Source organism: Solanum pennellii, chromosome 11, assembly GCF_001406875.1.
Source record: "Solanum pennellii chromosome 11, SPENNV200".
Lineage (NCBI taxonomy): Eukaryota > Viridiplantae > Streptophyta > Magnoliopsida > Solanales > Solanaceae > Solanum > Solanum pennellii.
In genome coordinates this window covers 39787534-39815465 of record NC_028647.1, presented here as the reverse complement: position 1 = coordinate 39815465, position 27932 = coordinate 39787534, and the positions used below count along the sequence as shown (strand labels likewise).

The following is a 27932-nucleotide window of genomic DNA, read 5'->3' as shown; positions in this document are numbered from 1 at the left end:
AGGTCAAATACGCCGGTTACGACTAGGGGGTGCTCTTGGGTCATGACAGTACTAAAGCCAAGGGACTCGAGGGATGCCTAATTCATTACCCTCGGTCAAACAGAATTTCTTACCCGAATTTCTAGTTTGCAGACCAAAGAAACAGTCATTTCCTTTTTAATAGGGATTAAACAAAAAGGTGACTTGGAATTCCACAACTCAATTCCAAGTAGCGTCTCTTAAAAATTAAATGATCTCTAATCAATATCGTCACTTTAATTGAAAAAACCCTATCTGTCATGCGCAAAAAGAGGTGTGAGAAAAATCATGTGGGAATGATCCCCTTCCATAACAATTGCATCAATAATCATATATGTTTCACTCTAAAAGCAATTCTTATCATAATCATCACATATACTTCAATCTCAAAGAAATTCATAATATACCTTATTTTTATCATATAAGAATACACACCTAAATCTATAAATTGTCCTTTCATTGAGTAAAATTCATTTACATCAATTTCATCTTAGAAACATGGGTTAAGCATGGGCACATGGAAATTTATCATGAAAAGCATAGATTCTCTCAATTCATGCATAAACAATTATAGTCCACTCAATTGGATCAACATTCATAAAGACCCACAACTTAGAAGAAAACCCCAACTCAAATTGGGAATTTCTACTTTTCAATTGGTTAACTTAAGGACTCCATGCATACAAGGATTTCATGGATGTATAAAGCTATAATACCTTGTTATAAAGCCTACAACAATGGAGAATGGAGACTTGACCTTGAGCCCTAGTTTCGATCCTTCTTCTTCTTCAAGTTCTAGAGAGAGAAATATTTTGGGAGGAAGAACTTTGGTCTTCTTTTAGAATTTTAGGAGAATGAATTGAATGAGATAATTTGGGTGATAAAATCACTTTTATATGGGTTTTACTCATAGGAAAAACGATGTGGTATAGAGACAATAATTAGAAAAAAAATCCAAAAGCCCTAGCAATAAATGTTGACCAACGACCTACGGACCCTAATCGACAGACCGTGGTCTGACCGACGGTCCATCCTGCCGATCCATCATTCATGGTGAGAAAGTCTGATTTGGGGGTCATGGTCCACAGATCGTGGCTTGACCAACGCTGTTGGTCTGGTCGTGGTTCCAAGACTTTTAGGCGGTCTTTGGGTACCTATCCACGGACCATACCTATGGTCCGTGGTCAACTTCACGAGCCGTGGTTGGCCTCCGTCGATGGCATTTGGGACTTCTGAAATATTGTTATGTTGTCCTCTTTTAAATCCGGGGTGTTACATGCATTTACCCTTTATGTTTTAGTATTACTTTAGTCTTATTTCAATTAAGTATGATTTACTTGTTTCAATGTAAACATGTATCACATCAAATTATTGGACAAGTCATATATTTGTTGAAAGTATTTTCTTATTGGTTAAATCAGAAACTGAACCATTAAAGACCAAAAAATAATACATCAAAAATCAATAAAAATCTTATTGGTTTCGTTATTGATTTACCATATTTAAAATCAAAAATCGATAATATTTAAAGTCAAACTGAACTGACAGATACACACCTTTAGGTACCAACGTCGAACCTGTTGCAAGTCAAATTTAGCTTCTCGAGGTACTTAAGACTTAAAAGAGCACTTGAATTCTCAATTGCACTGGAAATATACTCATTATCTAGTTCTAAGGCAATAACATAACCAGAGAGATCACATTTCACCCCATCCCAACTGCAACATTCATTTGTGTTGTCGTTCCAACGCACCAACTTGGTAGAAAAACTAGAATTATATTGAACGATCCCTTTACTTTATCAACAATGACTATTGATCATTAAGACATTGAGAGGAAATAAAAAGAAAATATCTCCTTATAAGATATAACAAGGGAATCAACAAAAAATATAGAAAGTGAAGAGTTTGCATTTTTAATTATGCAACTTGTTAAGATAGATATGACTGAACAAGTATGATGTTACAAGAAATTATAAAAGGAGAAGCAAAGAAAATATCAACAGAAACTATTTAGTGTTAGTCCATTTGGTTCATTCAGTAGAAAACTTTACAGTTTCTCACCAAATATATTTATTCAATGTGGAAAAAAAATTTCAAAGCCATAATCTTTTGCGTTTTTGTTACCTCTATGTTGGGACAGTAAAAAGGAATTTATAAGTATTTTTATTGTTTTAGTTGACTCATATGCGCCACTAGGGGTGTTCATAATTTTGGGTAAAAATCAATTCAAATTAGTTGATCTATTTGACTTGAATTCAATTTAATAGGATCAACAGGAGCTTCAAATAATATATGATTAAACATAAAAAATTTGAGTAAGGCTTAATTAACTCTCGATTCGAAGATCAGGGATAAATCGATTACGGATTCGATCGAGTTCAGTTACTTTGATTCAAACTATAAATTTGTTGTAAATTTTTTTTTTAATTTGTACAAATTATTAATTTAGAACCTAATAACTTACAAGATTAGAATTTTAAACCCGTAAACTTTAATTTCTGAATCAATATATGTAGATGACACAACTTTAACCATTGAGAGGGTATTGAAAAATGATTGTATATTTTGATTGGAATAATATGGTAGTAAATTGTTGAAGAGATTGATCAGACTTCTCCTCTCCACCACTAAAGGAGGGCTTATAATCTTCTTATTTCACAAAACAATTAGTCTTCAATTTTTCGATCGGACAACAGTATTATCGTTTTAAAAAAGTTTTAAAAATAATTAATTTCGTGATCCTGAATAAAGAACACACATTTTACACTAATATATATTTTATATGATGGAAAACACTTTTGGAAATTGTTTTTCAATCTTCTTATATTTAGCTGGTTTAGATGTTATTTTCAAATCAACTTATTTTTCTCAAATTTAAAGGAAATGATTTTCTTTAAAAATTAAGGAAAACATTTTCAAAACTTTCGACCTTCAAAATTACATTTTTTTCTCTTACCCCACCCCGTACGTCGACCTTCCCCATTAAAAAAATTCAAAAATAGTTTCTTTACAAAAAAAAATAATCAAATTATTGCGTCCCAATCCCCTCCCCCCAATCCACCACCAAGAATAATTTATAGAAAAAAAAAATTTAAAACTCCTCTACCAACCTCACCCCAAAAAAACACACAAAAAAAATTTAAATTAAATTTTCATTTCATTTCAAAATCCGATGTTTAGGTCGCAAGTCAAATATGGATGAATCCCGACTTGAAAGTTGGGGTTGAAAATAAGAGAGATTTTCTTTAAAATGTTTTTATTCACAAATCAAACATTTAGAATATTTTCTATCTACCAACAAGCATAAGAAAATAAAGTCAAAAACAGTTGTTTTTTAGTAAAACATTTTCCCTTCATTCCAAACACCATACTATTCAATTGTTTTGCATTCCTAGAAAATACTCTGGAACCTTGGCTACTCTAATGTCGATATACAAAATATATCTAGTTTCTAAACATATTACAACCAAAAAAAAACCATTAAGCATACAATAAACAGCATTAATGTTAAATTGTTTTCGAATACAAAAAAAAAGTTTCATTCCTTGATAACAGATTAACAAGAAAATAATACCACATGACAAAATTTTACTCCTTCCAATTAAAATTTTAATAGTGAATCTGACTATACTTAAAAACAAAGGCAAATGATAAATTGAAAATTACTGGTAGAACAAACTTATATTCACAAGGGAATAGATAACATAGAGCTTGAAGTTTTTAACTACTACTGAAGAACTTTACAGTAACCAGGAAAAAGAAAAGGCAAACTAAAACAACTAATATACAAGGCCACCTTATCGCTAATGAAGAAAAAAACAAAAGGCCCAGTTATGGACATGGCCACTAAGTTTACAGTGTGCCAACTGGATCCATTCAACAAACCCAGTATAGTACACAAAACACGCCTAAGGACTAAGGCTGCTCGTAAATACCCTTCTATTTGATATACATGAACACAACTAAGCTCCAATACGATTACTAGCTTCAACCAATTCATTCATCTGCGCCGTACATGAGCTTTGCTATCACTCTGTATCCTATCCGCATACATTGGCAGTCGAATGATCTCATATATCTCATTCAACAACACCTCTTCAGTGATGTTGTCGGTAATACTTCTCATCACCTGAATTTTAGTACAGGAACCATAATTACTCATTCAGGGACTATAATCTATCTAAAAGATGACAAAGTATGGAAAAGCATCTAATAAACTAGAAGTCTACAAAGCAACTGCAAAAAATTTATTGTCATTACAGAAATACCTTTCTGTACGTGTTGTAATCATTCGGAGTTCCTTTATCAACTCTGGTCCTCATCCATATCCATTTTTGGTTATTGGTATCAAAAGAGCACTCTATTATTTTATCAGAGTAGGCTGACGGATCAGAACCATCTAAAACAGGAAAGAACCCAACATTTCAGGATACGTGCCAAAGGTAAAATACACAGAGAAGCGGGAGGGGGACAAAAATAACACAGAAGTTAACGGAATACAAATAAAGCACAAGAGATGCGCTTAGATAATGCCACACTATAGGAAAACAGATTATACATTTGCCTGGATGTCCCTTAACCTCATAACTGGAATCAGTAACTCAGCAACACAATAACAAGGACCAACCATTGGATGTCGCTTAACCTCATAACTGGAATCAGAAACAAAATTGTTGAAATCAAGTGAAGCTTGAGAGGTGCATGGTGCATGTCCTAGTCTCACTACGATGGTCTGGTTAGTCAGAAATTTACACTTGCAAAAGACCCTAACACTGTTTGGATTATTGTTAGATGTTATTTCATAATATATTGTATTGTATTGTACTATATGATAGATACAAAGTTTGGTTAGCCTCTATTTTTTTTGTTTAATAACATTTTTATTGTTTGGTTTGATTGTATCGTTTTGTATTATAATTTATGAATTTACTAAAATTTCCTTAATTATTCTAGGGTAGGGGGTTTGACTAGAATGAAATAATATAGGATAAAAGGGTAAAATAGTATTATGAAATATTAAGTAAGATATATTGAAAAAAGAAATTAAGTAACAACAAAATTTAACAATACAATACAATACATGTTAAGTAACAATTCGAACAAACATTGTAGGTATGATAACGATACAATACAACACAATCGATAACAATGATCCAAACAGAGTGTATATTTGGATTCATCTTGTTCACAATCACATGTGACGAGGAATTTCTGTGGTTCCATGGTTACGTTCCTGAAATTGCAAAAGAAGCTTCTACTACCCCTTGATTCATTTAAATCTTATTCTGGCGATCCAAATAATCCAAACTAATATGTCTGATCTCTTTAAACATAGCATCTGATCCAATTTCAAGTTGTGGAATATCCACATTCTATATACACTAAGCCTTTACAGACCAAAAAATAAAAGCAAGAAAATGTATCTACTTTTTCTTTATTTGGCTAAGAAGAATATGCATCTTGAGGTTACAAGAGAGTAGGATTAGAAAGGAGGATCAGTTGTGAAATAGCAACCTTGCCGTAAGGTTTTAGTCACAGCAAGAAGTACCTCTAGATTTTGTATATATATTCTTACTACTCCCTTAGTTGTCAGTTCCTGTTTTACTTGTCCCTGGTAATACAAATGGAGTTTCCTTTTTACTTGTCGCAAATCAAGAGATTTTATCATTTTCTTCCAATATTACCCTTATCATTAAAAACTACATAAAGTATTAGTAGTCAAACTTAGATTCCAAAGCATAAATGAAAATGTGAATTTAGTATAATAGACCCAGAAGGTTTTAAGTCAACGTGGGCCAAGTAAAAGAGAGCGGAGAGAGTACTACTTAGCACCAAAGAGGAATCTTGACAGCTGCAAGAAGAGTGAATTAGCCCCCTTGACTTTTTAGATCATTCTCTAATGAATGTTTCAACTCCATCAAATAATATCACTGCATCCAGTTCCCCCACAAAACAATTTTGATAAGAAATAAAATCCACCAGGGTCAGTAAAGTATACAAGACAGCAATAAAAACCAAACAAGTTCACAGTTAAAAAAAAATTGTAAAAAATAACGAGTATGGATGTAGATGATATTAGCTCTTATACTTCCAACTTAACCTCAATTAAGGGAAACATTCCTGCACGACACCACAAGTATATAACTAATATAACTGTGGATTTCTGACCTGGGAAAATAACTCTATTCCCCTCCATTAGTTTCTTCTTCCCTCGTTCATGTAGATACAGCAATTCACGATCATCGATCACCTGCCATATGATCAGAGATAATCATACTTAATTCCAATCGGAGAACATGAAACATGATCCACTTCACAAAAAAAAAGTCTGCCTTGTTGAAGAATGAAAGTATCAATCTAAAACCTTAGCTATTAGAGAAAGAACACTTTTGATAACTCAAATTATCTCAACACATCCCCTGACATGAGGGTCTGATTCTTTTTCATGGGCCAAGCATGTGGAAACTCTTTTGATAATGGGTGACAGCGAAACTAGAACCAAGGACCATCGCTTGCCTTAATATTATGTTTGTGATCATCTTGCCTAAAACCTTAAGCTCTTCGTTTTATTGGCTTAGCTATCTCACATGCTTGAAGCATGGAAATAAATGATATTGACAGGTAAGGTTTAGGAGCATAACAACAATAAGAAACCAAAAGGATAAGGAGGAAATAGCAACAACTCTATTCACTAGGAGAGCAGAGTACAACCTCAAACAGAAAGTCAACCGAGTTCATTTCAGGGTATTTCCACTTCAAGAGACCCTCATGAGTGCGAGGAACATAAGGATCATCCCAACCCTAACACAGAAAGAAAACAGGGTGGCTCAGTATCCAGAACCTAAATTCATCTGTATGATTTAAGCATCTCCGTCCTGTTAGCCATAAACATGTCATTATCAATAACATGCAAGAGGATGTGCTTCTAATTCTATCTGCAACATAACAGCAAACGTAGATAAAGGTCGGAAACCACTTCCACAGAGAGTTTTCCAACATAGCAGCCAAAACATACATGCCATATAACTTGGTAACATCTTAAGTGATGTAAGAAATTGACTCCACAGGAGAAAATCCAATACAACACTAGAACAAGAAGCAATTCAATATAGGTACTCTTTAGCACCTGAAAAATAAGACCATCAGCTTCATGTGAAAGCTTTGGGATAAATTCTTTGAGAAGTTTTATTACAGTAGAGAGCAGAAAAAAATCCTTCCTCCTCACCTGATAAACATTGAGAAATCAGCAGCCACTTAGGCAGAACAAATAGTAGTAGAAAATTACAATATATTCCAATTTTGACAAAACATACCCTGAAAGGCTCCAACTCATATCTATAGTAAGGGTTTCTACTCTGGTATATATGTTGACGTTCATAATTCCTTGGACCAATCACTTCTTTGTCGATCATTCTCCACCGTTCATAAAAGGGTCGCTGTAAAATTATAGAACAGAGAATTAACAACAATATACACATAATTCCAAAGAGAACCAAAAGACCCCTAAGCGTATAGCTAACATAAATTTTTAAAGAAGGAAAGGAAGGTGGTTTCATATCGAAGAATCCAACCTCGATGACAGACACATGGTTCAGGGCCATCATATCATAAATTAGGTATCTCCTTTCCTGCTTCTGTGTGTCAGGCAAAGTATCAATTACCATCTCTCCATCAAGTAAAGTGAAGTGGTGGGTCTTTTCAGCTAAACCCTGGGAGAAAATATGAGAATTTCATATAATAAATCATATATACAGATAATTTCAAATAGTGAGACATAAAAGGGAAAAAGAGATCAGGACATCCTAATAGATAACTGGACATTAGCATACTTCATTAGTGTGTCTGCAAGGAAATCTCATCTGAACCCTCCGGAAGTTGAAATGCCTATCAATTAAGAAACAGCCATCCATTGTGATCAGCATCATATATCGTGTCCCATCAGCCTTCCATGTAGCATAGTAGTAACGCTGCCTTAATAACTGCAAGTTTTCCCTGCACATCATGACAACGATTACCTTGGATGAATCTTAATTTATCACCTTCGTTTCTTTCTGTGGGATGCTACCATGGTTTATAAGGCAGCTAGCCAGTTTAACAAATAAACAATTGTTTTCTCAGAGAATATCTTAATATCCATGTCCGAGTCCATATGAGGTTCCGGTATGACGATACGACAAGATTATTATCCATGAGTAAAATTTGTACAAGGGATTTAGAAATTAACTACTCAAAACACTTGATGGACAAGCTACCATGCAGAATAAAACAATATTAGCAGAACAAACAAAACAAACCTATTTCATGCTCGGCAAACATAATATCCCGGTCCCTGTCGAAGCCACATACAACCACCCAACTAAGGTAATTGATTCCAAATTAAAAAGATGGGTCTTTCTGCCTATTTGGCAGGTCACAAAAATCAAGAAGTATTTCAGTCTGATCATTTGAACATCCCAAAAACTTGGAAGTTCATGAACTACCAAAACCCTTCTTCTGTTTAAGTAGTTACTTTATTTTCAGGATCAGATCTAACTAAAACAAAACTATAAATGTGGGTTCAGAGAATATAAGCTATTCTGAAGACACTTCAAAGAAAAGTTTAGTTGCAACGTTTGCAGAAATACAGGTAAAAATATTTGGGAGAAAGTCCACAACTTCTGCAATAACAAATGATGACTAAGGGATATTCATGGTTGGGAGACGAACACTGAATCTGTCATCCAAAACACTATGAAAATATAATGAATCCAACAGCAATTAGAACACCAGAAATATATACATGATCGGAAAAAAACCTAGGGAAGGCCAGAGTCCATTTTCTATCATAAGCCAAATCACTCAGATAAACCAGCCAAAATCCAATTAATAGCCTGCTTAGGCACTTAATAAGTGCTGAAACAACACTCAACTATTTTTCAAAACTGAATTTTTATTTATTTATTTTGAAACTGGACAGCACTCAACTATTTGTCTCATAGTAAGAAAAGTAGAGTATCGAAATAAGCACTTTATGCAAATGAAGCAAAAATAACAACCAAGTTTTATTCTATACCAAGTATGTTGTAATTTGTTAATCACATTAGACAACTTAAGGCTTAAACTGAAGAAAGCAAGAACTAGACGCCTGAAGAGGATAAAGAAATAATCATGATAATCACTTCACAAGTGATTTTACATGTTACATGCCACTGTAACAAACTTTGCAGTAAAACAAACTTCACCCATCACAAAGAAAAAAGATCACTGGACCCATATTCACTAACAAGCTTCAAATCAACCATTAAGCATATTACTGTTAACTAATTGAATCATGGTGGTGGATTTTTATATTGTTTGTTGTATTTGATATGTCGAGTAGCATTTTTGACATAGTAACTATTTCTATTTCTGTAGCACGGTAAATGGGTTCTACTGAACCATATTTACAAAAAAAACTCAAAATCTTCTATCATATCCTTGTAATGAGACTAAGACATCAATGATACAAACAGTATCATTAGAGTATATCTGGTTACACCAAAAACGTAGTCAAAATACAATTCATTTTGACTTGTTCTATAGTATTCTCCATATTCTCAAAGACACTAAGGTTCCTCTTCCTTCCATGTTGTCCACCATGTAGCCGCAGGTACAATCCTCCAGTTGTTTCTGTTTTTAGCGTGAACTCCGGCTTCTTCCCGACTGTGTAATGCTTCAGTGATTTTCCCTGGCATGGACCAAGATATGTTTTCGAGACATAGGAATAATCTCCATAGTTGACTTGTGACCTTGCAATGTATAAATAGTTGAACCACTGTTTCTGCAGTTTCCCCACAAAAAGAACATCTCGAACATAAAGGGATCCCCTTTTTCATCAAAATATCTTGTGTCAGCACTACTTCCTTAGTTATAACCAGACAAAGCAAGCTACTTTGTGTGGGAGTTTGGCTTTCCAAATGTGTTTCCAAGGGCATCGAAGTATCGGCTGGTTTGGTTGGTTCATCTTCACCCACTAAATTGGTCGATGGTGCTGAAGAATTTTGGTACTCTTGGTATTTCCATTGAGGTGTCTCCTCAACACAAATTCCACCCTTGAGGTGTCTACAATTCTATTATTGTGCTCTGTTGATGTAAAATTGAGTTATAAATATCAAGGACGAATGTCTCCACGTTACCTGCTTCGAGCCAATCATCCTTCGAGAATACAGTTTTAACTCCATCTGCCACTTTGACTATGGTATTAACTTTGAATTCATTCCACAAAATTTGGATAGATTTCCATAAGCTAACACAATAAGGAGTAGTGACCTCCTTTGTCATCCAATTATCGTTCTTCTCATATTTATCTTTTATGACTCTAACCCATAGACTTCAATTTTCATTTTAATATTTCCATAACCATCTCATTCTTATAGCTTTACACTGATTCTTCAGATTTTTGGTCCCCAATCCCCCAAATCTTTTCTCATTGATCACTGCCTTCCATTTGACTAGGTGGTAACCCTTCTTGTCTTTGTTCCCTTGCCATAGAAATTTCCTCCGAATGCTATCAGACCTATTGATGATTCCTGGTGGGATAGGAAATAAAAACACCATATACGTTGGAAGTGCATCAAGCACAGAGTTTATCAAGGTCAATCTTCCACCCATGGAGAGATAAAGGGACTTCCACCTTGCTAACTTCTTCTCACATTTCTCCTAAGTTGCTCGTACTCAGGTGCGGGTATCCGAGACGGATGCGAATCCGAGATTCAGCGAAATCCAAATTTTAAGATTCGTGGGTGCGAATCCGAGTATGAATACAGGTTGGGGATACGGCTAAAAAGTTTCAATATTATAAAAATATAGTTATGAAGATATTCAAAAAAAAGATCCAGTGGAAATATCACATATATATATACACACACCAAGTACTAAATAAAAGTACACTTTACTAAAAAAAATTAACCCTTTTTCTACTGGTAGGTGTCCTTTTCAAGAAAAATTAGAAAGACCATGTACTTTTTTCAAAAAAGATAAAAAAAAAAGGCTATGTATTTCCTTTACTTGTTTCAAGAAAAAAAGTCTTCCTTCTTCTCTTCTCTGTAGTTTTTCAACTTTCTCCTCTTTACGTCGTCGTCGCCGTTCGGAACTGTTTTTCTCTTCTTCTCTTCTCTCTACTTTTTCAAGTTTTGTCCTCTTTACATTGCCGGAAATTGATTTTTTCTTCCCCAATCTTTTCTCGGCTTCGGTCAAAGTGTCCGGATTGGATTGACTGAATCCGAAACGCACCCCGCACCCGCACCAGAGTCGCGTCGAGACGGGTTCGCCTGCATATATGAAGAGTCCGCGCATCATAGCATTTCTCGATCACCCCATTCAAAAGATTTCCATAGACAAAGACTTGGCCCCAAAAGGCAATCCAAGGTAGATGGTTGGTAGAGCACCCACTTCACACCCTAAGATTCCATGTTTTGCACTTCATTAACCGAGTATAAGAAGCTTTTCCTCCCGTGAACATGTAAACCTGACATTCCTTCAAATATTACCGAGATTAGTCTTGGTATTTCGAGATGCTCTTCCTCAACATCACAGAATATAAGTGTCATCTACATAGTGAAGATAAGTTATCTTTAAGCTATCCCTTCCAGCTCTAGCAACCTCAAATCTCTTAACCAACATTCCTTGTTTGTTGTCTTAATTATGTTGTTCAGTCCCTCCATGACTAAGAGGAACAAAAAGGGTGACAGAGTATCACCTTGTCTTAAAATAACCTATTGGTGAACCATTAATAAGTAAAGAGAATTTTAATCCACTGATTCCATTTGCTCCAAATCCCATCTTCTCTAGCAGATCCATAAGAAAGACTCAATTGACATGATCATATGCTTTCTCAATGTCTAATTTGCATAGGTTTCCGAATTTCTTCAAGTTCACCCTAGAGTCTATTACTTCATCTGCTCTGGGGCAGCATCCATAATTTGTCTTCCTTTGATGAAGTCTAGTTGTTGTGAGTCCACAAGCTTAGCCATCACTCTTTTAAACCTTTGAGCAAGCACTTTGGAGAGCAGCTTGTAATGCTACCTATCAAACCGATGAGTCTGAAGTTTTTTATTTCTTTAGCACCTTTCTTCTTTGGAATAAGAGCTATGAAGGTAGCATTGAAACTTCTTTCAAACCTTCCTTGCTCGTACAAATTCTGGAAGGTCTTCATGATATCATTTTTTCCCACTTCCCAACACTTGATGTAGAAACCCAATGTAAACCCATCTGGACCGGGTGTTTTATCAATTGCACATTGCTTAAGGCATTTCAGTACCACCTCCTCTTCATATCCCCTTTCTAATTCTTCCATTTCCTCCACTGTCAGCCTTGGGCAATTTGTGAAGTTGCTGGCAGGCCAACACCAGACATTCTTTGAATACAAGTTCTGGTAAAATTCCACTATTTCCACTTGAATCCTTTCTTGATCACTGATTAGATTCCCTTGAACAAGAAGTGGGTCAATAATATTATATTTTTGTGTGCATTAGCCAACCAGGATAAAATTTATTTCCAAATCAACATTGTTTAGAATAGAAATAAGTATTTCCTACTTCAAATAGGAATAAGAATAGGAATCCTAGTTGGAAAAGAATTCTAATGTATTGTCTATAAATGGGGTCTCAATGTAACAATTTAGATACAAAATTCAATAATATTTTTTTCATGTATTTCTTTCTCACATGGTATTAGAGCATCAGTGAGAACAACAAGTCCATGTATGTCATTTCCGATGGTTGTTGGGTCTGATTTGTGTCAATATTTTTTATTATTTTTCTGTATGTGGGTGTTGTGGGAAATTCAACACCACCACGAGGCTCAGAAAGCTCCCGCGACCAAACCCCAGCCAAAATCACCAGAAAATACTAACCTATGTGCGCTTTTGCGCCGATCAAAGGTTGTATTTTCCGATGAGATCGGGCACACGCGCCAGCGCGTGAGGCCTATTCCGATAAATTTTTTCAAGAATTTTTTCTTCAATTGGGATCGTCCAGTATTTACGACCAGAATCCATTCAGTTTTCTCCAGATCATATCACTGGAATTAGGGTTTCAGTGATTTTCAGGCAGTTTCCGGCAAAATCAGACCACTGTAGGGAAGTATCCGACATGTTTGTGGCATAATCAAAATTTCCAAGCCACTGCAGGCAGATTCCGACATCTTCCAAAATTTTCAAACCAGTGTAGCAGTGTCCGTCATTTTCTAGCATACATACTAGTCTATAAAGAATCGACGAGGGGGAGAACGGTTTGGAAAACCTCGATTTTAGTGTAGTCATTGTCATAAACCTGAACACACACGTGACATGTTATATTTTGTATGGTCCACCACCCAGTTATGATCCTATTAAACTAAAGAAATCTATTGGGTTGCTTTGATATCGCGCAAGTAAACAAAATTTTGGAAAACCTCGATTCAAGTGTAGTCATTGATATAAACTTAGACACACTCATGACATGTTATATTTTGCATAGTCCACCACCCAGTTATGAACCTATTGTTCTTGTTAGAATAGAAATATGTATAAATATTCCTACTTATAATAGGAAGAAGAATAGGAATAGGAATCCTAGTTAGGAAAGGACTCAATGTATTGTCTAATAATCGGGTCTCAATCTAACAATTTAGATACACAATTCAATAATATTTTTCCCATATATTTCTCACATGGTATCAGAGCATTGGTGAGAACTTCAAGTCATTGTATCAAATTTCGGCTACGACGGTAGGCCTGATTTGTGTCATCTTTCGTTCTGAAGGTGTTGTGCAAAAGACAACACCATCACGAGGCTCGGGAAACTCAAGCGACCGAACCCCAACTAGATCCACCGGAAAATAACCCCCACGTGTCGACCGAAGGATGAAGTCTTCTGGCAAGATCTGGTCACGCGCTGGCGCGTGAGTGCTGCTCCGGTCACTTTTTGTCTAGTGGTTTTCTTTCGTTGGGGTCACCCAGTGTTTCCGACCAGTACCCATTTAGTTTTCTCTAGATCCGATCACCGGAATAAGGGTTCCGGTGATTTTCAGGGAGTTTCCAACAAGTTCCCGATGAAATCAGGCCACTGTAGGTAAATTCCGACAGTTTCCAGGAAGTTTATTACTCTTTTCAAGTCAAATTTTGAAAAATGTCTTTCGGTTGTGATGTTTTTGGCTCCAAAAAATACAGGAGTTGGAAGTTCAAGCCTTACAATCACTTCAGAACCATTAATGGGAAGTTCAAACAATTTAGCTTGGGCTTCTTCAGTTGAGTTGTAGTGCAAGGGTCAAGGTGTTCAAGATCATTTAACAAACAATGCTTGTGTTATAAATGAAAAGACAGTCTAGTGATTTAGATGCAAAAGCCAAAGCACAATGGGAGAAAGCGGATGCCCAATTATGTAGTCTCCTTTGGCGCTCTATTGATTTTAAGTTGATGCCTTTGTTTCGCCCATTCCAGACATCTTACTTAGTTTGGGAAAAGGCACGTGCTTTATACACTAATGACATATCTCGATTCTATGATGTGATATCTCGGATGACCAACTTAAAGAAACAAGAATCTGATATGTCTACTTGGGACAAGTACACGCAGTCATGGAGGAATTTGAAACATGGATACCTATCACTACAAACGTGGAAAGCAACAAGAGCAACGACAGACATTGTTTCTAGTTCTTACACTTGCTGGACTTCCTACTGACTATAACTTTGTGTGTAACCAGATTCTAGCCAGTCCTACAGTTCCCTCAATTGTTCGACATTCGGATATTGTGTTTTAGTAAGAAGTAATTTGGTGTCGTGGAAGAGTAAGAAACAAAGTGGTTGCTCGATCTAGTGCAAAATCAGAATATGCAGCAATGGCAACAGCTACTTGTGAGCTAGTTTGGATCAAACGTTGTTGGGAGAACGAAATTTGGCAAAATTTATCAGATGGAACATGTGTGTGACAATCAAGAAGCTCTTCATAACACAAAATACTCTCAGGAGATATTGTTACGAAATTCGTGAAGACAAATGATCAGCTTGCAGATATGTTCACCAAGTCCCTCATAGGTCCTCGCATTAATTACATGTGTAACAAGCTAGGTACATATGATTTGTATGCACTAGCTTGAGGGGGAGTGTTAGAGTAGAAACAAGTATTTCCTACTTAAAATAGGAATAGACATCCTAGTTGGAAAAGGATTCTAATTTAGTGTCTATAAATAAGGTCTCGATGTAACAAATTAGATACACAATTCAATAATATTTTTTCCATATATTTCTCACAAACATGTTCCCTGCTTTTAATTAATCCAACTCAGTGGGGTCGAGGATAACTCATTCTTCAGCAACATAGATACTTCAGGCTTTGATGTCTTCACGCTTTTATTTAACAGCAATATCACACAAAACAAATATTGGAATTCACATTCAGATATGCAGTTCTCAGCTTGATAAGCCAATTGGAAGTCCTCAACTAATTAGAAACACCTAATTGAAATATCTGTTCAAACAAATGTAAAGTTTGAAATCACATACTGGCAGGAATGTATCGCTACTGATCACTTCCACATGAAAGAAGTCCGAAATATAACAGCATTATTCGTGTTAAAGACAATTAACACATTGCATCACACAGTACCAGCTTTTTGAAAATGGTACCACTACATAAATTTGAGCATGAAGGCTATGCAGGAGCCATATTTACAAGCCTCACAAAGTTACACAGTATCCCAGTTCTACTGTCACACAGCAACAGTTTCTACTGTCATCTCCACATATCAAGGAATGCAGATAAATGTCATGTATCAACTTACGTGAAACCTTTTTCCCTTTTGATAAATTAACTTTATGCAGTTTTTATTCTGATATTTCCTTTTTCTTTCCAGATGTGGGTGAAAAGAGCCCTCTTGTATGCATGGTTAAGCGTAATATCCTAAACCTAAGGTTACGCCTGACTAGACCAAAAAAATATAATGGAGTTAAAGTTCTCCAAATAAGGACTGGAACCAAACCTGTCAAGAGAGACTGGATGTGAACCAGGAAACTGTGGGCCTCTACCCTGAAAGACAAATACACCAAAAGGATTTATGATCTAGAATTGGAACAGCAGACACATATATATTTTGCAGTAAGTAGTCTACATAATCCACAACTGCACAGTAGAAAGTGAGTCCACAGCAAGATCAGAAAATAAACAGTAACGCACATAAACAATACAGGAAATCTCCATATATAAATTTCCATGCAATAATTATAAAGACATCAAAGATCCAATTGCAAAATTCCTACCCCTGGGGTCATTTTCAGTGCTTGATAACAGAACTGTCGTAAATAATTTTGCTGATCTTGGGGGATTGCATCTCCCAAAATGTCATCATTTGAAGTTACTACTTGTGCTTCAAGATTGTCCTGAGAAGGGAGAAAATGAGTTATGAGGAAATTATAAAAGCTCTCTTTCAAATAAACAAACTTTACTACACTGCAAAAATATAGAGACCAAAACCATAACATTTTGGTATAAAGAGTGTAATCAATCACAAGCATCTGTATTCTTGATTAAGTTATTATGCTGAATTTATAATCTAGATTCTAGAACCTGCACCATTTGAATAAATTACTAAATTGAGTTTTCTAGCGCAGTGTTCTAAACAATTGTTAGGAATGTGAAAAGTGGAAAAGTTAGTTGGTAAGACATCAAAAAAAGTTGGAAGTAATATAAGTTTTTACCAGTTTGAATGATGGGAACAGAGACTTCTCATTTAACGAATGATCATATTTTGGGACAGACCAAATGGAAAGAAACATCAGGTATACTAGCACGGAGTGGTAGATTGGACGACATCAAGCAAAAACAAGTCACTCTTCGTAAAGAATAACATGATTTCACAAACAAGACCCCTCCTTTCACTTCAGTGCAATCCTCACAAACTTCCATTCTCTCTTCCTATCTGCATTGCCTCCCATCTTTGTTTTACACACACACACACTCCCCCCGGGATGCGCCGCGTTTCTTCCCACTATTTGCCCCACTCGCACCTTCTCTACTACATCCCCATGACCACTTTTCTCGCTCAACTCTCTGGCTCTCTGATAAGGCACGTATCTTCCATACTTGTTCAAGGAGGAAGAAGCAAAGAAGGATAGGAGAAGATACCGATTTGCATCATCTCAAATTACTGGAGGTTTCACCCATGGAGCAATGAGCAATTTCTTACTGTTATTAGGAGTTATTTGGAAGTTTCTAACTGTTATTAGGAGTTATCTATCCTTATCCTAAATAGTTATAAAGTAGTTATTATTTCTCTATTATGTAATAGGAGATCTAGTAAATAAGTAGTGATATGGTAATATATCTTTTAAGATACTTGTCTCTCTTTGTATTTTCTATTTTTTTATTCAGTATAAAACCTCGATTCTTATCATTGGTATTAGAGCAATAAGATCTGTCATGGTAAACACACGAACCAACGCTTCCCACAGCGAACCTATCATGTCGACTCCTGATCAGATTGGTCAGCAATTAACCACTAAAGCAACGAAATTGGGAGTCATTAACGCTTTGGCTGCTGATGTAGCTGCATTAAAAGCACAAATATGCAAAATCAACATGGAAAGTCTAAAGTTTTACTGAAAGAGGTTGAGGTTGATAGCACTTGGAGGCATTAAGAAATTATCGACGTTGTCACACAAAGATGGAATTTTCTAAGTACGAAGGAGGAGATCCTCGAGGTTGGATTTTGAAAGCAGAGAAGTATTTTCAAAATTATCAAACACCTATGGTTGCAAGGTTGATGTGGCTTCAATGTATTTGGAAGGAGATGCATTGGATCTTTTTGCTTGGATCATCAGTGAAAGAACAATTTTATTAGTGGGATGAGTTGGTGAAAGTTGGTGAAAGTTATGCAGGAAAATTACGGACCCGCTGAGTTTCAAAATCTAGATGAAAATTTGTGTAGTATCCAACAGAATGAATCAATTTTCGAGTATAGGCAGGAATTTGCAAAATGGGCAGCACGTGTGCGAACTTGGCCAAAACATTGTTTGCTTGGACTTTTCCTTAGCAGACTCAAAGAAGACCTTCGTGTGGACGTTAGGATTCATAAGCCTCGATTTGTGTATAAGGCGATGAGTTTGGCCTTAGAATATGAAGGAAAACAAGGACTAAATCAGTCCAGTAAGGTGCCTGCTTGGCATCTGTATTTAAGACCTTCATCTATAGGGACTTCCTCTCCAACGACTGGAGAATCCTCTAATTTTCAATCATCCCGCCAACCAGCTACACACCCTTTTCAATAGTCATCTCTTCCAAACACTTGCCCATTGAATTCTGAACAACAAATTCGGCGAGAAAAAGGCCTATGCTACCGTTGTGGAGACAAGTTTAATCCTGGTCATCGCTGCGAACCTAGGACTTTTGCACAATTGGAGTTGATGCAAGAGGAAAACCATGTTCAAAGTGTTGACGGTAACCAAAATGAAGACATACCCCCTACTGATTTGGGGGAAATCTCTGTTCATGCAATTTTGGGCAAAGAATCTACTTCAACTTTGAAACTTCAAGGCACTCTTTGCAAGCATAAAGTGTTTATGTTGGTACATAGTGGTTCTACACATAATTTTGTAGCAGAAGAAATTGTCACAAAAGTTGGGTTTGCAATTGAATATATCACTACTTTGGTGTCCATATAGGCAATGGTGAAATTATCAAATGCAACAAAGTTTGTTATGACCTATCAGTAGATGTTTCTAACTTGGTCATAAAACACAATTTTTTCCCTTTTTCCTTTAGTGGCGTAGATATGGTGTTGGGTATACAATGGCTAGCATCCTTGAACACAATACAAGCCAGTTGGAACGAGATGTTCCTAATGTTCCAATTGAATGAGAAAACTTATAAACTGCAAGGTGTAAGGCGTTCCTCAGAAGACGCTCACACCAACATCTTTCCAATCAGACCTTGAAGAACAAATGTTGCCTAGAGATGCAATGTTAAACCTTATAAAGGCAGATTATAAGCACATAGACCTCTCTTCTAATGTTGGTGATGCTTTTGTTTTACGTCTTCAGCCATATGGCCAAAAATCTTTTTTAGCGGCAAAGTTTCCAGATTTTCGCTTTGATGACAAGTCGCCTTTCTAGGAGGGATGTACTGATAAGGCACGTGTCTTCCATACTTATTCAAGGAGGAAGAAGCGAAGAAAGATAGGAGAAGATACTGATTTGCATCTTCTCAAATTAATGGAGGTTTCAAACATGGAGCAATGAGCAGTTTCTTACTGTTATTAGGAGTTATTTTGCAGTTTATTGTTATTAGGAGTTATCTATCTTATCCAAAATAGTTAGAAAATAGTTATTATTCATCTATTATATAATAGGAGATCTAATAAATAAGTAGACAGATGGTAATATATCTTTTAAATGCAGAAAAGGTTGTTCTAAAGATACGAGATACTTGTCTCTCTTTGTATTTTCTATTTCGAGATACGAGATACTTGTCTCTTTTTGTATTTTCTATTGTTTTTATTCAGTATAAAACCTCGATTTCTATCACTCTCCCAGTTTTTTTTGTTTTTCTGGAACACAAAATTTCAAATAGTAAAAGGTGAATAAAATAGAACAGGGAAAATATATAGTAGATTGTCTGCAAATGCTCGTTTTCCTATGAAGAATCAGTCCTACAAATTAATTTTTCAGTAACCATTTTCATAAAAAGGCCAGTCATCAAAACCTTGAAAAGCAGTGAAGGACCGATCATATAATATAACAAAATACCAAAATACTTTTTTCCCAGCAAAAGATCACAGAAAAAGGAGGACGAACTTCATTTATCTTTTTAGAATGTCAGCAAAAATAATACCACTAGCATGTGTATTTCTTAAAATTTTCATGCCAAACACTCTTAATCAAGCTAGAAAATACTATAGTTGCTCCAAGCCTAAGCAAGTTAGACATCTCTTAGCACTTTTTAGCCACTTTTGTCGAGCTTTTAAGAAAAACTAGATTTCTTCTTGGGTGTGTGTTTCTTTAATTGGTGGAGCATACTTTGTTTATCTTTCTAGAAGGTCAGCAAATATGACACCATTAGCACGTGTACTTTTTCAATTTTTCATGGCAAGCACTCTTCATCAAGCTAGAAAATATTCTGCTTGCTCCAAATCTGAGCAAAGTTAGATCTCTTCTAGCACTGTTTACCCACTATTGTCATGCTTCTAAGAAAAACTAGATTCCTTCTTGAGTGTGTCTTAATTGGTGGAGGACCAAAGGCGATGAAATAGGCTGTCAGTGGAGGTAAAAATGCTCAAATGCAAATAAGAATACAAATATGGCAGTACACAGTTCTCAGAATTTATAGGAGAAATTCGTTATCAGTTAGGCACCCGGTCAGACATATGGATGATGACCCAAAATTCATCAGCATTAAATTTTGGCTACTTATTTCTCACCCTTAATCTGCTAACTCCATAAAGGGCTGCTGGGTGGGAATGGACAGATAAAGGAGCACAAAAAAAAAGATCATTTTCTTAATTATCATTCCAGAATTGAAATGACATTGAGTCTAATAAAGCAAATAATATAGAGGATTCATATCCTGACTGAAACTAATTTGGAATTGAAGCATAGTTGAAGCCGAGTCTAAGGAAAAGAAGTCCTCACTCTGAGAATAACATATCAACATCTTACGGTACAAGTTTTATCAAAAAAAAGAAAGTGAGTATTAAGACCAGCCATGGAAAACGTCTCTTGGCCGACGAAAGGATGCTCGCATCAGGTGGCTCAAGTTATCTAGCCTCGACAAGCATGAGGCTTTAATGACCAGCCCAGACCGAATTCAAGTAATCTCATCATGCCTTTAAAAAGTTGTGGCGATCCTCGCATCCCAAGTATTGCAAGGTCGGTACTCAAGAGTTACTCATTTACAAGCTCCATTGGCAAAAGACTTGGGAATGCCATAAACTGGTAATTTTCATAATCAAGCTTAACATTGCACTCAAAATCAAGTTTTACTAATTTCTACCTTTTTTCTTTTTGAAATTGGTAATGTTGTATTCCTCAGCACTAAGCATATGTTAAAAACCTTCAAAAAGAAGCCAAGAAAAAAAAAGAGTAGGAGAATGCTACTTTCAGAGATCCTAACAAATCTTCTACTTCTAATTCATCTATTTCTATCTTTTTACACCAATAGCAAAAAGATACAATACAATTCCATTTAACTTTATGGATGGAATTGGACCTATCTTCAAAGTTTCTGCTATCTCTCTCTTTCCATACATTCCACCATATACAATGCGGGATGACTTTCAACCATCTCTTCTGGCTCTTGCTTCCTCCTCTTCTAATCCAACACTCAGCATATTTGTTGATTGCTCAGGCATGGTCCATATTGTGTCTGTGAAGGAAGAAATAAGGTCCATAGTTGTGCAGTGAATTTACAATGCAAAAAGAGGTGATTGTTTGTCTCTTTTGTTTCCCCGCAAACTTGGCATCTAAAAACTATGATACGGCCCTTCCTCTTCAAAGCCCAATCTGTTAGGCAAGCCTTTCTTACTACCAATCAAGTGAAGCATTTTACTTTAGTTGGAGCTATGTTCTTCTATACATTATTCCACAAAAATTGTCGTCTTCTGTTTTGATGTGCATTACTCATTTCACAAGCCCTCTAAATAGAGAATTTTCGTCATTTTCGTGCTCCATCTCATGGAGTCTGAATTTGATGTAGACCTGAGAAGTCATCTAGTAGAAGAAGTGTGTTGGCCACCCTTTCCACCTAATAATTTAATAATCTTTTAAAAGAAAAACCACATTTGTGATCGGTCCAACATTCTTCGACAATTGATTCTGGGTTGCTGCATGTGAAAAGAAGTTGAAAGGGTTGAGATCTGATGGAAATAGGCCACCTGAATGAGGACCCTAGATACCCAGAAAGGGTCTCTAAGGTTTTGGTCTTGGGGAGAGTGCCAGGGAGCATTTTTCTCTCCAAGTCCCAATGGACTCCTCAGTATTTTGGATGTTAGTTCACTAATTTCTCACCATAGAAGTATCAGAAAGAGATAGGTTTCTCATTCTAATGCCGAGACACACTAGAATGTTACCACTTTAGTATTCACATTCAATCAAATTCAACACCGCACTAGTGGAAACTGAAGGCTTACAGTTGCATCGAAAAAGGAAAAAACAAACACTTAACCACGAATAAAGTGCCAACAATATCAAAGAGCAAAGTTATGTTGGAGAACACATACAGTCAAAGGAGCTGTAGGACCTCCATCGTCATCGTCATCAGGCATAGCATCACCATTCAGATCAAGCTCAGAAGATCTTTTCCACTCAGGTGTTGGAGGACAAACAACCATTTCAGGTTTTTTCTCATGATAGAAGGCATATAGGGCATCAACATAGTCTGGCTTATAGATCCCAGGAGGACGAGCATCAGAAAAAATTTTAATTGCCTGCATATCAGTACTCTGATTATTCACACCCAGAGATGTGTGTTTAAATTTGAAGCAAGAAGGATGTAGCATCGCAAAATTACTAACCTGACTGACAGATATTGGTAGCGTACGCATAAGATAATGAATGATCATAAACCCTGTGCGGTTATGCCCATGTGTGCAGTGGACAAGAATATACTTCTTTGCATGTTTCTGACGGGCAAGAAATTGTGAAACCTGATAGAAGCCATAAATATTAACGTCAAGTTCCTTTCAATAGAATTCAGTGTGATATGTTAGCCTTTATTTGCTTAAAGCCTTGAAAAAAAATAAACTCATATGACAACATGCTTCTCATCAATGATGAGTCCTGATACTAAGAAAACCTAACTAGAAGTTAACAGAACACTTTTCGAATACTCTGACGAAGTACAGTATGTTTTATCTGAGACAAATTCTCAGAAAATACAGTTTCCATTGCAAATACAGTATTCCCTACAACTTTTTGCATTGGAAAAAGAAAAACGCTAAAATGGATTATGAACTTGAAAGGTCGTGGAGAGGGGTGCAAGTTCAAGCGAAGACGGGATATTAGCAAGGTGTATGGTCGGCTATTTTAGAAGAGGAGTGAAAGAGACCCCAACTCTACCAGATATTAGAAGGTGGGCACTCTCAACATGGAAGAACACTTTCGGGTGAACATATATGAAATGGCAGCCAGGCAATTTCTCTTTGAGTTTCCAACTAAATACATGACAGAGCAGGTTTTACAAGGAGAATGGACATGGAAGAAGGAGAAAATCCAAATTGAATGCTGGTCACCGGTCGCTGGTTGTTGCACTGATATCCAAGAGACAGAGTGGACATCAATAATAGCTATGGGGCTGCCCTACATCTAAGGTCTGAGAAAACCTTCAAGGCTATTGGTGAGCAATGTGGTGTTGGTTAGAAACCTCTTTGAAAAACCATCTCAAATGAGATTGACTAAACATAAGAGGAGGGCACAGGGTGCCATCAGTAGTGATCATAGAAGACAAGGGACTGATATATATAATACCCATTTCGAGTGAAATTCCGACGAGGGTGGATGTTGGAGAAGAGTGGAAGAATTTGTGAGATTTGAGAAATTATCGGGAGACTGGTTCACAAACACGAGAGGAGGGTTTGGTCCTTGATTTACTAAATAGAGAGGAAAGTGGGCCATCTGCAGGTGATCGGGTTTTTTCAGCAGAGATGGGCTTTGACCAGAAGCCCATTTGGAGTGATAAAGATTTTGGGCCCAAAAGCTTTATTTCCTCACGTTTGGTGGAAGAGCAAGATATGTACCCTCTTACGACACTATTACTGCTGAATAGATGCCAATATACTTTGTACCACAAACCAAAATCGAGTCCTACATGCAGAGGAGAGATCGAAGGAATATAGAGCATCATACAAGTTTTTCACATCTAATCTAATCCATAAGAGAGGGTGATATCATCGAGACAGAAAAACGGGCAGCAGATATGAATTCAGAAATAACTGGGAATAAAAACACTCAATTGGTCGAACTTGAGCATTGGCCAGTCGAAGATGTTCAACCACTAGATACTCAAATGCAGATACCGGAGGTGGATGCATCATTATGGGTGCAACGTAATGTTATAAGACTCAGTAAACAATTCGAGGTGGATATTCAGGGGTACGAATGGGAAGTATGGTCTCTTCTCATGAAGCTACATAAAAGAAGACGGGAGAGACTAAATAATGCTAAAATTTCTTCTCCTAAATCAAAATGGCTAGAATGAAGTGAAGAATCTTCTTCCATTTGGGGTAAAATTTAAGGATGGAGAACCAAGAATTAGGGGAAAGGGAATATGCAGTGGGTCTCAATGGAAGTCCATATCATCTCGTGGAATGTTAGGGGATTGAATGACATCAACAAAAGGAGGGTGATCAGATCTCTAATTCAAGATTGGGGGGGGCTGATTTTACTGTTTTCAAGAAACAAAAATGGAAGGCCAATATGGGGAAGTTGTGAAATATCTATTAAGTAACAGGTGGGCTGATTATGTGGAATTGGATGCCAATGGAAGAAGTGAAAGGATTTTTATCATGTGGGTTAAAAGGTGCTGGACAGGAAAATTAATCCACTAAGGTGTATATTTTTTTTCTTGTAAATTAAGCTCTACAACTGAAAATTACAGTTGACTGCTGACTGGGGTTTAGGCCACAAATTGTCGAAGGGAAAGGGAGCAGTTATGGTTGAAATTACGGGGTACCAAGTGAGTATGTGAAGAACCTGGGTAGTGCATGGGGATTTCAATACTACCAGATTTCACTCAGAAAGAAAGAACTGTATAAACATCTCGAGAGCCATGGAAAAATTCTCGGATGCCATCGAGGGGCTAAAACTTATTGACCCTCTACTTCTGGGAGGAAAATACACTTGGATCAGAGGAGACAATCATGAAGGTTACTCTCAGATTGATAGATTCATGTACTCTGCGGAATGGGATAAAAAATTCAACAAGATCAAATAATCAGTACTTCCAAGGATCATATCTGATCATTCTCCTATTTTTTTGAAATGTGGGGAGTGGGACTTTTCAAAGTCTTACTTTAAATTTGTGGATGGAGGTTCCTGGAATTAACGAGAGGGTGGAGGAACGGTGGAATTAATGTGAAGCACAAGGAAAACCTGAAAATGTTGTCTTGTAAACTAAGATTCCTCAAAACATAAATTGAAGAAACGGAATACTGCTAACGGGAGGAATCTAAAGGCTAATAAAGTTGATAGGCTTTCTACTAGAGTTCCCCGGATACCATACAAGACCAAAGAATGCTGTCCGAGGATGAATTACTATTGAAAGCAAGCTTCAAAATGGAGTATCAAGAGGTGGCCAAAAATGAGGAAATTTCTTGGAGGCAGAAATCCAGAATCTTATGGTTGAAATAAGGAGACAAGAATACTAAATTCTTTCAAATGATGGCCAATAGGATTCAATCACATTGACACCATAGAAGCTCATGGAGCGAGCATAACTGATCCAGATAGAATCAAGGAAGAGATTGTGGATTTCTATAAGAATTTGTACTCTGAGACAGAAAGCTTTATTCAAATTTCAAGAAGGCTCAATAATCACTAAAGATGATAATGATTGGTTGCAAAGAGAATTTGAAGAACAAGAGGTACTGGAATGCTTGATGTTATGTATTGCTGACAAAGCTCTAGGCCCAGATGGATACGTTATGGGATTTTTCCAATGCAGCTGGGAATTTGTAAAAAAGGATGTGATGGACACAATCAGAAACATTCACAGGAGTAATTATTTTGAAAAGAGTTACAATGCAACTTATGTTTCCTTGATTCCTAAGGAAATTGGTGCCAAATGTCTTAGAGATTTCAGACATATAAGTCTAATTGGGAGTGTGTAAAATTATCTCTAAGCTCCTCACTGAAAGGCTCAGGCGAGAGTGGTTGATAAACTGGTGGATAGACATCAAATGACTTATCAAAGGTAGACAAATCACAGATGCAGCATTTATAGCCAATGAGTGTGTGGATTCTAGAATCAAATACCAGACTCTTGGTGTTCTCTGCAAACTTGACATTGAGAAGGCTTACGATCATGTTAATTGGAATTTCCTCCGAAAAGTTCTAAATGACATGGGTTTTGGTATGAAGTGGATTAGATGGATAGCCCCATCTGTATTAAGACTGTCAAATTTTTGTTCTGGTAAATGGATCTCCTGAAGGGTTCTTCTCTTCCGAGAGAAGATTGAGACAAGGTGAACCTCTCTCTCCTTTCCTCTTCTTATAGCTACGAAAGGACTGAATCAGATATTTGAAATCACAAAAGACTTAGGAGACCTGAAGGGTTTCAAGGTTACAGACAGGTAGAGCATTGGGAACTTGGAAAGAGAACATCCATTTACTTTAGGCAGATGATTCTCATTTGTTGTCTGTGATGCTGATATTGAACAGGTCAAACATCTGAGAGCTATTCTGGTCATTTTGAGGCAGTTTCTAGGCTGCATGTCAACTGGCATAAGAACAGTTTATTCCCGGTAAATAAAGTGGACAATATTCAAGAACTTACAGGTATTCTGGGATGCATGGTGGGTTCCCTACCTACAACATTTGGGGCTAACTTTGGGTGCTAAAAATAAAGCCTTGCAGATCTGGAGTGGTGTCATAGAGAGGTGTGAAAAGAGGATAGCAATATGGAAGGGACAATACTTATCTCTAGGTGGTAGGATCATACTAGTCAATAGTGTTTTGGATCCCCTTCCGACTTATGTTGTGTCTCTTTTTCCTTTACCTAGCAAGGTTAGAAAAAGAATTGACAAGATCTGAAGGAATTTCATATGGCAAGGCAACAACCAAAGAAAAACATTCCACCTGGTTAGCTGGGATATTCTTATCAAATCGAGAAAAGATGGTGGCCTTTGCATCAGGAACCTAAGTGCTCACAACCAAAGTTTGCTAATGAAGTAGTTATGGCGGTATAATCTTCAAACATATGCTTTACGTTGAAATGTCATCCATGACAAGTAAGGTCAAGATGACCCAGTGGTGTTGAAAGGTGGTTGTGAGCCCCCATGGTATAGGAGTCTGGAAAGTAATAGATCCCTCTGGTCCCTGACGGCTGAAAAATTAGTCCAAGAGTGGGCAATGGCAGGAAAAAGAAGTTCGTGTGATAATTGGCTTGGGCATGGACCTCCAAAGGAACTCTTCCCTGAATTATATAGCATTGCCGCTATGCCAGACATTAGACTGGAATCAGCAAAAGAAGTACACAGATGGAATATTACTTTTTAGAATGCCATTACATGATTGGGAGTTGGAGAGAGTTGTTGAATTTTTCAAGATCTTGGAATCATTCCAAGGGTTCAAAGACACTGAATATTCACGTATATGGAAGCCCACTAGTATAGGAACTGGATCTGTAAACTCAGCTTATAACATTCTGATTAGGCACAAACAGTCAACTAATCAGTGACGATGGAAGATCCATTTTGAAGATGAAGGCTCCTTTTAAGGTGGTATGCTTTTCTTGGCTAGTAGCAAGAAATACTAGTCCCACACATGATAAACTTCAAAGAAGAGGATTCCAACTGTGTTCTAGATGCTTTTTGTGTGGAGCTGCTGGGGAAAATAATAGTCATCTATTCATTCATTGTCCTGTTACCCTGGACAATTATGGCAACTCTTCTTGAACATGGAAGGAATCAGATGGCCAATGCCAGCAACAAGTGCTTATTTGCGTTAATGCTGGAACCAGAATGATGGGGCAGTTAGTCAAAAAAGTTGGTGGAAACTTGTCCCTGCTTGCATATGGTGGACCATTTGGAACTAGAGGAACAATAGAGCTTTTGAAGAAAAATATAATTGTGTGGAGAAAATCAATATGAATTGTATATTTTTGTTTTATTTTTGGTGTAAAGAAAGTTATGCTGAGGAGGCTGAATCCCTAGTTGTTATGATAGGATCCTTGTGATGCAGTGGACTAAGCTTGGTTCGGATTGTGTTATA

At 36.7% G+C, this 27932-nt stretch overlaps 1 protein-coding gene across 11 annotated transcripts in view; it reads right to left on the bottom strand.

Moving 5' to 3' along the window:
- Nucleotides 1–3651: 3651 nt before the first annotated feature.
- Nucleotides 3652–27932, bottom strand: part of LOC107004610 (mRNA-capping enzyme-like) — a 37954-nt gene continuing 13673 nt past the window's right edge. For 8 of the 11 annotated variants that reach the window (XM_015202880.2, XM_027912807.1, XM_015202879.2 and 5 more), the window contains 12 exons: nucleotides 22520–22651; nucleotides 22226–22432; nucleotides 16275–16394; nucleotides 15998–16044; nucleotides 7850–8012; nucleotides 7592–7729; nucleotides 7334–7456; nucleotides 7147–7245; nucleotides 6732–6821; nucleotides 6189–6270; nucleotides 4289–4419; nucleotides 3652–4149 (listed from right to left, as the gene is read on the bottom strand). In XM_015202880.2, the coding sequence (XP_015058366.1) occupies nucleotides 4021–4149; nucleotides 4289–4419; nucleotides 6189–6270; nucleotides 6732–6821; nucleotides 7147–7245; nucleotides 7334–7456; nucleotides 7592–7729; nucleotides 7850–8012; nucleotides 15998–16044; nucleotides 16275–16394; nucleotides 22226–22432; nucleotides 22520–22651 (1461 nt within the window). In that variant the 3' untranslated portion in view covers nucleotides 3652–4020. Of the gene's footprint in view, nucleotides 4150–4286; nucleotides 4420–4578; nucleotides 4673–5842; nucleotides 5951–6188; nucleotides 6271–6731; nucleotides 6822–7146; nucleotides 7246–7333; nucleotides 7457–7591; nucleotides 7730–7849; nucleotides 8013–15997; nucleotides 16045–16274; nucleotides 16395–22225; nucleotides 22433–22519; nucleotides 22652–27932 lie in introns of those variants that run through there. The other 3 variants (XR_003575092.1, XR_001454758.2, XM_015202882.2) reach the window with 3 other exon arrangements.